This window comes from Octodon degus, unplaced genomic scaffold (genome assembly GCF_000260255.1).
Source record: "Octodon degus isolate 3935 unplaced genomic scaffold, OctDeg1.0 scaffold00032, whole genome shotgun sequence".
In the NCBI taxonomy this organism is placed as follows: domain Eukaryota; kingdom Metazoa; phylum Chordata; class Mammalia; order Rodentia; family Octodontidae; genus Octodon; species Octodon degus.
Genome location: NW_004524608.1, coordinates 3914234 through 3927602, shown reverse-complemented (window position 1 = coordinate 3927602; position 13369 = coordinate 3914234). Strand labels below are relative to the sequence as shown.

The window sequence follows — 13369 nt, the reverse complement described above, 5'->3', positions numbered from 1 at the left end:
AATAAACAATGTACTAACCATTGTTACTCTCCAAAAATAAATAAATAAATAAATAAATAAATAAATAAATGGAAAAAAAACTTATAATGATGCAAACCCGTACACATACATTTGTAAAAATTATGAGGGAAACATAGAGACTAATAAACACAATGACCAAATAGTGATTTGTTGGAAAAAAAATCAAATTTCCTTCTCTTAAATTGGGTTGAACTGAGTAGTTTTATGTTATTCATGTTTTACAGAGACTGAAACTAAGACTACAGATTATTGATTTCCACAGCCCAAAACATAAAAAAGATCCCCATTCTCCACTGTACTGTGCCTTATGTCTTCAAGCACCTGCAATCTGCCCTGAGTGGGTACTACATCTTCTCTAATAAATCTTCCTTATGCCTCTTTTATTAAAAATATACAGCATAGATGTGATCTATAAATTGTTTGACTATCTCTAATATTTGGTTAAAACATTTAAGAGGAAATGATGATGAAGAAATGGTCAGAGTGAATCATGAGGTTGGCAGTACAGGCTGAGATGAGCACCCAGGAGCTGGCCTGGGATCAGAAGCTCTGGAAGCCCTTCTTCTCTGAGCGTTCTATCTGAGTAAGGGCGCCAACTTCTGGAACTACTCAGTCCTTTCACTTGTTGCATAGGGATAATACTGTCCACTACACCTAACCTAAGTCTTCTGAAGATGACTCATTGGCTTAATTCAATGAATAGAGAGCTTTGTTCTAATAGTGTTTATGGACAGGATATCATGTCTGCATCTTGTACAATGAATAATCACTAAGACAACAATATCCAATGTATTAATTATTGTAACTGTGCTAGTAATCAGTTTTGAAACTGTCTCATAGCTATTTGTTTCTCAATAAAATTATTTTTTTTTAAAAAAGATGACTCATTGGGTACAACAGCACCTTCCACAAATAGCTCCTTGCTATACTTTATGATGAAAGGGGCTACTTGGTACCGTTGCTGGTAATTGGTGGAGAGCAGGCAAGTAAATGCTGTCACTCAGTCCTAAAACCCCTCCTTACCTGCAGCCCAGCCTAGCATCTAGAAATAGAAATAGAAATAGACTGTGGTGCTGCTGTTTCTGCGTCCCAAGTGTAGGGGTCACTACAGGACAGGATTACTGTCAATTATGAAGGGGAAAGGAGGCACACAAGGAAGAGGGTTGTGCACAGCCTGAGTCCCACTGGCAGTGGAACCCAGTTTGAAGGTCCCAGCTCCATCTGAATGTCTCCCTCTCCTGGGTGCCTGGACCATGCTCACCAGCAAACTCAAAGGGTTCAATTCTGACATTAAATCCATTGTATCAACAGAAATAACCAGTCTGCGCTGCTGACCACCCCTGATGCCACCCCTTTGCTGGGGCAGTCACCAGATTCCACCGTAAATCCTGCTTCCCTCCTCTCTTCCCGTGAGGGAAAAAACCCTTAAACATTATATCCTTATACAAGTAAAGACTTGCTATTTGTTTGGGAATTTTACCTCTAAATCTGCATTTCTGTTCGTCTCCCCCTGTACCTGTGGAGAAGTAGAAGTATGCCTGTCTGCTCAGCGGGTGAGCTGTACATCGCCTTCCGCCCCCATCCCTCCAACCTGCTGTACAAGTGCAGGACTGACGGCCCTGCCAGAGCAGCTGTCCCTGCAATCCGACAGCCTCTGCCCACTGAAACTCTGCCACCTTCCTTGGGTCACCACTGGCTTACAAAAGGTCTTTTTGCCCCCAGAGGGGAAGGAAGGGGTCAGGGCTCCAATTCTATTTGTCTTTGCACACCAGCTTCTCTTCATGACTTGCCTAGAGTACATGTGTCCAAGTTGAAGTTTGCTTGCTCCACTTTAGGGTTGATGGCTCAAAGCCAAAAGATCCCCTCTCCCCTAACGTTTGCCTCCTGGGCATTTGGCCTGGCTGGGGAGCAGCACTGTTCCCCATTTGTGGGCCCCTCATGATGCAGTGCTCCTCACATCACTACCCCAATATGAAGTATGCCGATCTTGAATGTAGGCACTGTCTCCTACAGTGTCCCTCCCCATCCGCAATGGGGACAAGGGCAGCTACAGTAAATTTAGTCAGCCCTTGGCCTCAGTGATCTCAGGAAAACTCTTGGGGCCAAACCCTGGGCATCTCACCCATACCCGCCCTACCCCACCCCACTGTGGTGAGAAAGTAGATTGGCCCCACCCAGGGGCTTCCTTTTTCAACACACTCAGAGCCAAACATGTCTTCCAGCAGCCTGCCAGGACCCTCAGCCACACTTCTAAGGACCCCACACACCATGACAACCCAGCTTAGGCATCACTTCTTCTCCCGGCTCAGCCCAGATCCTCTCTACTCAAGCACACTTGAGCCTTTAAGATGATTTTACCAAGAGGAACAACTTTTCCAATGCACATGATGGCCCCCTGCAATATTAAGAGTGGGTTCCCAGGCCTAGAGCAGCAGTGAGTTTCTCTTGGAGATCAACTGTGAGGCCGCTTTCTGACGGCTGGCACAGCACCAGGCCAAGAAGGAATCAGAAACTCCTGAGAAGCCAGCACATGAGATCTGACCAAAAAAAAAAAAAAAACCTTACTGTACAATTACTCACAGCTGGATTTGACTCAGGACACACACCCCCTGGCACATCTCCCAATTTATTTGTCGTCCGTGAGAGCCTCACAGTAGCTATTGGCAAAGGTCCCAAGGAAGGTGAAATCCTCCTGGAAGCTCACGTCGGAAGTTCCATCCATGTCCAGGCTATGCAGCAATCTTTGAATCTCAGCACTGGGCATCTCCTAAAGTGTTAGAATGGGAAGTACAGTCGGTGCTGAGGAGCCTCCTAGCTTCTCTCCTTCCTCTCTCCAGGGATCTGTATTCTCTCATTCAAGGGTTACAACCCCTCCCCCTGGTTTCACCTTGGCTTTACTCCCCGCCCCTGCTCCTCCTGGTGGAGAGCACCTCACCCCCTCCAAGCACTAGATGGGTCAGCCAGTGAATGAGCAAGTGGTGAGAGCAGGGCTGGGGCAAACTATTCACCGGGCCCAGGGAGGACTCTTTCTGGATCAGCTCCTTCAGCTCCTCTCTTGCTAGGGTGTTCCTGTCAGCATCCCTGCCAGAGTACTTGTCAAAGAGGGACTCTGGGGAGGGGGTTGTTTTTAATCTTTTTACGTATTTATTATTTGGTGCAGGATCTCCCCACACAGTTCACACTCATAGTGATCCTCCCCAGCACTGAGATTACAGGCACGCACCACCATGCCCAGTTTCGGTGGCTGACATGGTGCAGGGCTGGCATGGCACGCAGTACTAGGGATCAAACCCAGGTCCTTGAGCTTGCCAGGCAGGCGCTTAGACCACCAAGCTATCTCCCCAGATGTGTGGTGGCTCTGGGTGTGGTGAGAAGGGAAACCTACTCGAGGTTTTTGATGCCCTCATCTAGAGAGGATGTCATGGCTTCCAGCTGGGCTAGGAGCTGGAGACGGAGGGACTGATCAGAGTGTAGTCCCCAGGACTTCTTGCCACCACACCCCCTAGGAGCTCTGTCCTCACCACTTGCCACACTGTTTGATAGGGAGCAGGGTCCAGTGGACCAGAGCTTTGAAGAAGTGGATCAAAAGGCTCCAAAGAATCATTAGGGCAGACAGCTTTGAGCAGATTGAGTGCTGGCTTCCACGGGGAAGTTGGAGAATATGATGGAACAGGGGACAACACAGAGGTGGTACACCCAGAACATACCCTCCGGAACCCCAGAGAACACCAGGAGAGCCACCCAACTAGGATGCCCTCGTCTGGGGCCTGCCTTGTATGGCCCTCCATCCAGCCCTGGATCTCTTTTCTGTGTAGATCCAAAGCCTACCGCCAGGGGAGCCCCCAGCACGGGTCTGGTCAGGGCCGGGCGTCTGAACACCAAGCCAGCGAGCCATCGCAGGCAGAACTCACTTTACTAGTCAGCAGACAGCAGAGCGGGAGGAGATGGCAGAGGGATGGAGCGCTTGGCCCAACTGGCCTTATGAGGGGATCGGGGATCGTAAAGCGGGCTCGGGCGGGTCTCCACCAACACTGCCCGACCCCACCCCACCCCTCACACACAGGTGCCTCAGAACAACTGTCCATGCCCCTGTCCTGGCTGCTTCAGGCTAGGACTGGGATCAGGGAGTCCAGCCGCAGGCAGAGCCAGGGGACCTGGTGGACACCTCTGCAAACAGACTGCGTCCAATATTCCTGGTTTCCATGGTTAACTTTGTGCTTCTTGGCAGATACGGGGGCACCTTGAGGTAGCTGCAGTCACCTGCTTCTTCCTCAGCCCCCTTCCTGGCATAGCTTACAGCAGGGTCAGCATTGGAAAGTGGTGGGGATTTCATGGGACACTAGCACCGCTGTCCCACCCCTTAGCGGTGGACAGGAACAACTCCAGCAGAGGGACGGGAGAGCCCAGGAACTACAACGGTGTACCTAAGGAATCTGCATACCATGCCTGCCAGCCACGTGTTCCTCTCGCTCTCTCACCTGCCACCTGAATTCCACCTGGACAGCCCCTGAGCTCTCCCCTGCAACCATCGTTAGTCATTCACCCCTTAGTGAAAAGGTTTTCAGCCTGGGTCTCCTGAGAGACCCAGGGGGATAGAAAAGAAAATAGTGATATCCAGAGATTCTTGAGGATAGTGCCGGGGATGCTGGTGACCAGTAATGGAGGAGAGGCGAAGGGGGCTGCATGGAAGCCAGGCTACCCTGTGCCAGTTGCCTCTGTAAGCTTGGCCCAGGTCAGACCTATCCCCTGGGCTGCCCTGGCAGCCACACCCCATTCACCCTGCCTTTGCACTCTCAAAGCACTTCCTCGCTCCACTTTCTCTGCCTCTTTGCAACCCCTAGGAGGTGTGTGAAAACCTGGGCAGCTTCCCCACTGCCCAGCAGAGCAAAGAGGACCTGAAAGAAGGCTGGAATTGGGTAGGAGCCTGCAACATGTCTGCATGGAAGCCCCACCAGTGCCGAGGTGAGTGAGTCTCTCAGGACCAGCGGCCACCCGGGACTCAGAATGGAAACTCTTTATTTCCTCTCCTGGAAGGATCCATCAGAGAGAAGGGAGGGGGCTAAAGAGGGTCTGTGAGAGGAGCTACAGCAGTCAGGGGTGAGGGGCTGACAGGCAGGACAGAGGGCAGCGCCGGTCACTTGTTGTCCTCCAGGAAAAAGTCGTTGTATGCCATGCACAGCGTGGTCAGGAACACCGAGTACTCCTTGAAATCGATCTCCAGGTCGCTGTTCTTGTCCAGACTCTTCATCAGGTCACCAATGCTACTCTCCTTCATCTTCTGGGAGACCCAGCCTGGGAGTCAGCTCAGGAGCCCCTCAGGGCCCTGCTCCACCACCCAATGTTAGCCGTGCTGAGGGCGTCCCCCCGGTGAGCAACTCTACCTAGAGTCTGGTCCCAGGACACACCCGGCACAGAAGGACAGTGGGAAGGCCAGCCTAACCTCCCTTCCCGACAGCCTCCCCCAGCCAAAGGAATAATAATCTAGGGCTGCTTGAGAAGAGACCTAGACAATATATCTTTCCCTAAGAACTGAACTGGCACTCAACTACTCTGAATGATCCCCCTGCCCTGTCACCCTATCTGCACTAAGAGAATATAGAAAGGGCCTCATTAGGAAAAAGGGCCTCTTCGCTGTCCTCAGCTCAGAACTTCCTAGGATCCACAGTGTTGGGACACACAGGGATGGAAACTGTCTACATCAAGATCCCAGGCCTTCCCCTGTGTCCCTGTCCCCCAGTAATTAATCCCCAGGGGCTGGTGACCCCTCCTTCTGCCCTCACTAACTCCGGGAGCAAGGCAGGAAGTCCAAGACCAGTCCTTCTTCATCCCTGACTTCATCCCCTGCCCGTTGGAAGCACTCTGAGGACCTTCTCTCTCAGGGCCCACCAGGGTTCAAGATGTGCTGGAAAAGCACCCCCCACCAACTGTGAAGGAAAAAGGGAAGGAGCATGGGCCTGGAACTTGTCCCACTCAGCCTTTCAACGGACAAGCTCTCTAATGCATCTGAGCCTCAATTTTTTTAACTCTAAAAATGTCATATTTACATCTTGGGCCTTGCCCTCTATTAGTAACCTCCTCCCCTCCATCTCTATTTCCTGTGAATCCATTATGTCTTCTTTCTACCTTCTGTTCACAAATCAACCTTGTAGTTCACATGTCAACAGCATCTGAGGGGCTGTGGCCAAGCATATGGATGAGAACTAGGCAGGATCCCTACCCTTGAGTTATACAAAACTTGACCTGGACACCCCAGATCCCTTCACTGCCCGTGAGGTTCCTAGCACAGGTTCTGACACCACTATAACCCCTGGCCCAGCCACCAGCCTCCTTCCTCTGGTTCTATAGCCCCACACAAGCTGACACAAAACCCCAGACTCCTCAGTGAGACCCCAACTCAGCTCCAGAACCAAAGTCTAGAGCTCTGTTGACCTGAGATGTCCACCCTCTTCCTTCTGGACATAGCCTTCCACCAACCTGTTCCTACTTTAGAGTACCCTAGGATAGGAGTGTGTCCCCCTACAGGGACTTCATGAAAGAGATGAAGGAATGGTCACCTACCTCCCCAAGACTCAATTCCGTCTTTATCAGCTCCTTCAGTTCCTCCCTGCTCAGGGTCAGTTTGCTACCCTCTCTCCCTGAATATTTGTGAAAAGTGGTGACCATCGTGGTCAAAGCCTTCTCAAGAGGAGTCTCCATCACAGTGTCCAGCTCTGGAGTGGGTAAAGGACAACACAGTCGTCTTCAGGAAGCCAGTCCTTCTGCTCCCAGTCACAGTGATCTCACCTCAGCCCCTCCTTCCAAGGACTGGGACTAGAACCCATGGTATGGCCAAGCACATGGAGGAGAACCAGGCAGGTTCTAGTGAGACCAAGGCAGATGCTGATCAGCCAGCACAGCAAGATGCTCAGCCCTTAAAGAAGACTGCTTTGCTTAGGAGGGGTTGACAAAGGTGCCTAGAAGTGGAGTTTCCAGAATGACTCCCCAGAAAAGTGGTGGCAGATAGGGGAGAAGACATAGGGTCAGTATGTTCTCTCTGCCCCATCAAGCTTGACCACTGGTTTTCTAGAAGCTGTTCCCCCCTTAGTCATCCACTTTTCCTGAGGGCCCTATCAGCTAATATCAAGGAGAACCTTGAGTTCAGGGCTCAGAAGGAGATTGGAATTGGAATTGGGAGATAAGGACACAGCAATAAGGAGGACTTGGCAGCTAACCTCCAGTCAAGACCCACAGGCTGACTGGCCAGGGAGGCAGGGACCTCTGAGACCTGGATCCAGCACTGGGGTTTGAATGAGGGTCTCACTTCTATCAGCAGAGCCACCTAGACAGAGAAGAGGAAGCTACAGCTTGTGTGACTCAGACCTAAAAACCACATCTCTTTAGGGAAGGGTCAAAGCCACACCCACAGAACTTAAGCACTGTGGGTAGATCCTACAGGGAGTACAAAGCCAGGAGGAAAACAGTGCTGGCTCCCACCCCCAGCCTATAGCCCACCCCACAATTCTTCAACTGGGACATCATTTATCTCCTACCACCCACAATCCTCAGCTGCTCCCATCTCAAAGAAACTCAGCAGGACCACAAGCCACAGCAAGGGCCTCTGGGTATCTGCAGGAGCACCTTGACCTGTTCTGTCCCATCTCCTCTGAGAGCCTCTTAGCAAGAAATTCTTATGGTCACATTCCCAAACTGCTCCTTCTTCCCTGAGCACACACCCACTTGCAGGGCTGGGCCTTCTTTGTGGAGGTGACTGTGGCTTGTCACCCTCTGGCCTCCTCAGCCTGTATGGCCCAGCAGAGGTAAACAGAGAGATCTGAAGAAAGGACTCACCAAGAAGGGAGCAAACCCAAAGAATTCAAGCAGAAGCAAAAGCCTCCCACCCACTGCTCTCTGCCTTTATTCCCTTGCTCCCAGGGCTCAGGAGATCAGGGAGAGACAGGACCAATGAGAAGGGGTCAGGGACATGAGGACGCCCAGCAGAGCCTCCTGAGGCAGGCAGGAGAGAAACCTCCTGCCACCTTCACCATCCTTGTTTACAAACAAGGGCAGGAAACACACTGAGTTCACCATGGTACACATGTCTTCAGCTCCAGAAACTTCATTTACCAATCAAAACTCAGAATTCGCCATGTGATGGAACAGTAGGTGGAAGAGGGGAGGAGCACGTGGGCCACACTGAGGGGCCCTCCCCACATATGAGGCCACTCTGCCCCTTGAGACCCTACCACCAACTCCAGCAAATCTCTATCAATCAGTAGAAGAGAATGTTTCCTTCCAAGGACACGGTCAAGCTCATTAGCTGCTATGAAGCCAAAGGCTTTTTAAGTGCTTTTAAAGTTATGGAGGTTTTTTGGCTTGGTTTTTTGATGTTGTTGGTTTTGGTTTTGGTTTGTTTTTTGAGAGCGGGTCTCCCTAGGTAGTTTAAGCTAACCCACTATGGATTCACTATGAAGCCCAGGCTGGCCTTGAACTCACAGTGAACCTCCAGGCTCCCGAGGGCTGGAATTACAGACATGCATCACCATTCTTCTAAACCTTCATAGGAAAGCATTGCCTGAGTCTCTTGACAAAGTGAGGACTGAGAATCAGCAACTGGAGAAGATTCCAGGGAGTCTTCTCCAGGGAGGTCGGATGGATTAGGGCACGTTCAGAATGCACACAATGAAATAAGTGTCAAGGAGAGTTCCCCATATTCCAGACACTGCTCCATCACCAAGACCAAGTATGAAGACAGAACTGGGCTAGAGACTGAGTACCCATCCCAGCTGCAGTTCCACCCTAGCCTGTCCGGATCCTCCTCTCTGCCCCCTATGCTACCCCTACACCCAGCTGAAACACTGGTAGCAGGCAACAGGGACTTGTTGCTAAGTAACAGGAGTTTCCAATAGAGAGTGATGCAGGATGAGCCTCGGGGGAGGGCACTCCCATGGAAGATGGGCAGACTAACTGGGAGTGAGAAGGGGAACAGCAAACTTTTCCTACACCAAGATCTCTAGAGTCCAACTCCAGGGGAACATCTGAGTCACTTACCCTACTCCTCTGAGGCTGGACAGAAAAGTTCTGAGTAATGAGAAGGGCAGCTTGAGAGGTCAAGGGAACCAAGACTTCCAGCTCCAGGCTGGGCATCTATGCACCCCTTCCTTAAAAGTCTCCATATCTGCCAGGCATGGCCTTCAACTCTGGAGCCCCAATTTAACCTGTTCTAAGTGAAAGCAGCATCACACTTCGTATGTTCAGCACAGAGGATTTCTATATCACTTCACAGATCATGTGTCTGGAATTTTGTCTCTAAATCAATTGTCATCATCTTCCTTGATCCCACCAGGCATTGTCCTTCACTCTTGGAAGGAGTTCCTCTGAAAGAACAAAATTCCTCATAACAGATATCATCTCAGGGCCCATGGACAGAGAAAATAAGTACCTCATGCTGCTGCAAAAGATCCCCCTCCCATGGCTATCCCTGAGCCAGCCGTGGGCAGGAAGAGGTTACTCCATCCCTGTGGAATGAAGCTAGTGAACTGGAAGGGGTAGCAGGTCAGGGCCTGGACTAGAAATGTCAGAACTGAGTGACAAGCCTACTCCCCAGCCCACACTGGCCCCACCAAACCATCCTCCGCGTGACTTAGCCCTATTGTCTTCCCTCCAAACCCCAACCAAAAGCAGATGTGACCTTCAATGCTGTTCCAGCCTCAGTTTGAGGTCCTGCCAGAGACAGGATTGGAGGGAGGTGGGAGAGGTAGTGCGCTGGCGAACATCCCACAGCCGGGGCTTTCCAAGCTCCGGGTGATCCCTTTTATTGTCTCTATCCCCACCAGAGTCCAATCTCTCTCTCTCTCTCTCTCTCTCTCTCTCTCTCTCTCTCTCTCTCTCTCTCTCTCTTTCTCTCATACACACACACACTCAACTCCAGGTGTTCCCCACCATCAACCCGTGACACATTCCTCAGCCCCAACACACTTTTCCAGGGTCTGTGCGCCCACCAGCCTAGTAGCTTCCAAAACTTTATTGAATTTGCTCAGCATCACGTACACATCTACAAAAGCCACAGTGAGGCACCGCACTCACTGTCACCTGGGAGGACCCCAGCCACAGACCCACTCCCACCCCATTGAATGCCAGGAGCCTTCACTTCTTCCGGGGCTGCTTATCTGGGAAGCCTTCGAAGAACTCATTGCACATCATAGCGATGCAGGACAGAAAGACGCAGTACTCCTGGAAGTCCACCTCATTGTCCCGGTTGTTGTCCAGGTTGCTCATCAGCTTCTGGAATGCAGCCTCATCCGTCCTTTTCTGGAGAGAAAAAAAGCTACAGGTAGAACACAGAAGCCAAGAAGGGGTGGGGAGCCACAGCTGAGACTGCACTGGGTTTCTGCCTCTAGACTAGAGCTTAAGAAGCCAAGTGGCTTTAGAGTTCTGAGCCGAAAGACTAACGGTGGAGAGTCTGGCTGCCCAGATAGCTCAGCAGATTAAAGCACCTGCTTAGGCAGGCTCAGAACCCGGGATTTGAGGTTTGATCCCTGGCGTGTAGTGCCAGCCCCGCCTCCAGGGCACACTGAGATGGTCACTGAGACTGGGTGTGGTGGCACATGCCTGTAATCCTAGCTCTTGGGAGGCTGAAAACAGGAGAATTACTACGAGTCTGATCTGTGTAGTGAGACTCTGCAGACTCTGTACTAAAATACAAAAAAAAAAAAAAAAAAGTAAGAGTAGAGAAAGTTCCTCCCTGGATGAAGAATTCTGAGTACCTAGTGGCACTGAGAAATGATGGAACCACATCTTCACCCACGTTTGTTTTAATTATCCAATTAAGTGAAGGTCATGAAAACAAGGCATTAACAGCTGTAAGATGTGAGCGTTGGGGCAGGTGGAGGGTGTAGGTGTGTATATGTCTTCATAGTTGCGCCTTCACACACAGAAGAAAGCCAAAGACTGCCCATTGTAGGGCCGAGGTGAAACCAATCTGGGTCACAGTGTGTTTTGTGGTGTGAGGATTGAGCCAGGGTGTCACAGATGTTAGGCAAGTCCTTTATCTGCCGCCGGGCTCCACCCAATTTGTACACTGACGACCTCCGGAAGTTACTCAGCTCTCTGAACTTTAATGTTCTCTTCAATTAAGTTGTGCAAAGCACCCAGCAGAGCCCCTAGCCTATGACAATTCATTCTTAACCCTGCTGGGGACCATGAGTGGTGAGTGTCCCCAGGGTTCCACAGCAAGCAGCCCGATCGCTCTCTAACCCCATCTCCTGGCCTCAGCGATAGCTCCAACTGCACGTAGGCTCTGCACAGAAGTGAGTGCCCCTGCCCAGGCCCCTGCCCTCTTCCTGTGCTCGGCTGCACAGAGAGAACCACGCCCAGGCAGAAACCACTCACCCCCAGGAAGCTGGGCATCTCTCGGGTCAGCAGCTCCTTCAGCTCTGACTTGTTGAGCTTGAACTTGTCACCTTCTTTACCAGAGTACTTGTGGAAGGTGGACACCATCACATCCAGAGCATTCTCCAGAGGAAGAGCCATGGCAGTCTCGGACCTGGGGGTAGCAAGCACTGAGGCACCCCATCCCCAGCAATGAGTTCAGAGTGACCCACACCACTCCTGCACCCCATCCCACCCCAGAAAAGTGAGTCCAGCCCTTGGCAGGAGGGATACACTGTAGGAAATGCGGGCTGCACGCAGCAAACATTTGCAAGCCCTCCTGCACAGGCCCTGGAGATCTGGGCTGCCAGTTCCTGGGCCTCCCTCAGGCCTCCCCTCAACAACAGCATTTTTCCATCCTCACTAAGTCCAACCACTCCCACAGACCAGCCACAAGCTCTCAGCCCTGCCCTCACCCATTCTTCTCCCTCCCAGTGCAGGGCGAGGCTGCTGGAGGGCTGCCCAGAGCCCTGCAGCAGGAGAAAAACACAGCCACCAAAGTGTGAAGGGAAGATGGAGAGGCCAGGCTCTCTTGGGCTAGGCACAGGGTAGCGGGCCGAGGCTCCTAGGGCTCGCCCAGCCAGAAGCCCACCGGGGCTTTCCCTTTGCTTCCTGTACTCAAGTATGCACGCATGAACCTGTGTGCATCCAGCAAACACAAGCCAGGGTGCCTGCCACAATCACACACACTACAGCAGCTTATGTAAATACAGCATCCTGGGAGCTCCTGTAGGGCTCAGATCCAGCCACCTGCACACTCTGCACACCTTTCTGCTTTGCATTTTCCTACACACACACACACACACACACACACACACACACTTCCCAGAACCTCCACACCAGTCCCACATTTGGGTCTCTTTAGCACATCTGGCCCCCACAGCCTCCCCTTCTGCTATGCCCACCTGGGCTCTGATGCCCCTGCACAACTCACCAGACCAAGAGAGGAAGTGCTGAGTGGAGAGGTTTGGGGAGAGCCCAGCAATCTGACCTATTTATACCCAGTGAGGCCCTGCCCATGAGGGGATGGGGAAGAGCGGACACTGCCCTCCTGCTGTAGGCTGATGTGGTAAGAGCCACAGCCCGAGCCACCGCCCACCCCCCTCCAGCCCAGTCTGGGAATTAAGGCTCCTATTCCCAAGCAGACATAGACTGTGGGTGAACACTGTGGACATCACCAGGAACTGCGATGGGGTGGGCACCACTCAGAGTCCACAAATGAACAGAAGTTTAGGGAGCTAGAGGAAAGGGCAGTCGGAGGGGGAGGAGTAGGGACCAGGGGAGGAGTAGTCCCACCAGGCAGATAACAAAGCAAGTGCAGGGTGGTAGATGATGGGTAAGAAAATGCCCCAGAAAAGCAGCTGCTCAAGTGCTGGAGAGAAGAGCCCAGGCCTGCGCGATGGCACAGCTCAGTCAGCCCTTCTCCCCTCCCCAGAGGGTTCTCTTGCATGCCCAGTAAGGCCTGGAGTGCAGACTGGGGTCACTAGTGTTGTGGGCAGCTGAGTTAGACAGAAATATCAAAAGCCAAAGGGCTGGGCCCTCGAAGGAGCCAGTATAGAAGGCCTTGCAAAGGTGGGAGAGACAGGCACTTCTGCTGTGGGCCCGAGCTCAAGAGAGAAGATGACATAAATGTGCCCACAGCCCTCCCTAGGGAAGGGCATCAGGGCTTGGCATTCTAAACAGGTATCAATCACTTTGAAAAAGCCAGGAAGAGTCACTAACCCAACCACCTGTAGGAAAGACCCTGTTCTGAATTCATGTCTGCTTGCTATCTGACTCGCTTCCCCATTTGGTCCCAATTTAATCTATTTTCCTTTTACTTGTAATCTTATTGGTTGACCATAGTTTTGTCCCTCCTCATGCCCACCTTGCTATTTCCCATCTCTCTCTCTCTCTCTCTCTCTCTCTCTCTCTCTCTCTCTCTCTCTCTCTCTCTCTCTCT

At 51.6% G+C, this 13369-nt stretch overlaps 2 protein-coding genes across 4 annotated transcripts; both read right to left on the bottom strand.

The window, feature by feature from the left end:
* Positions 1–5147: 5147 nt before the first annotated feature.
* On the bottom strand, positions 5148–6720 carry S100a5 (S100 calcium binding protein A5). Its single transcript, XM_004629846.2, has 2 exons — positions 6580–6720; positions 5148–5299 (listed from the first exon to the last, which is right to left on the bottom strand). Exons 1-2 carry the CDS (start codon positions 6715–6717, stop codon positions 5156–5158), a joined length of 282 nt encoding a protein of 93 aa, XP_004629903.1. The 5' UTR covers positions 6718–6720; the 3' UTR covers positions 5148–5155.
* Positions 6721–10003: 3283 nt separating this feature from the next.
* On the bottom strand, positions 10004–12461 carry S100a4 (S100 calcium binding protein A4). 3 transcript variants are annotated; one of them, XM_023713724.1, is made up of 3 exons: positions 12362–12461; positions 11389–11542; positions 10004–10308 (listed from the first exon to the last, which is right to left on the bottom strand). In XM_023713724.1, exons 1-3 carry the CDS (start codon positions 12445–12447, stop codon positions 10144–10146), a joined length of 405 nt encoding a protein of 134 aa, XP_023569492.1. In that variant the 5' UTR covers positions 12448–12461; the 3' UTR covers positions 10004–10143. The 3 variants fall into 3 exon arrangements, with proteins under 3 accessions (XP_023569492.1, XP_023569493.1, XP_004629902.1); XM_023713725.1 differs by having other exon boundaries at positions 11389–11558; positions 12362–12401; XM_004629845.2 differs by having other exon boundaries at positions 12333–12371.
* Positions 12462–13369: the final 908 nt, after the last annotated feature.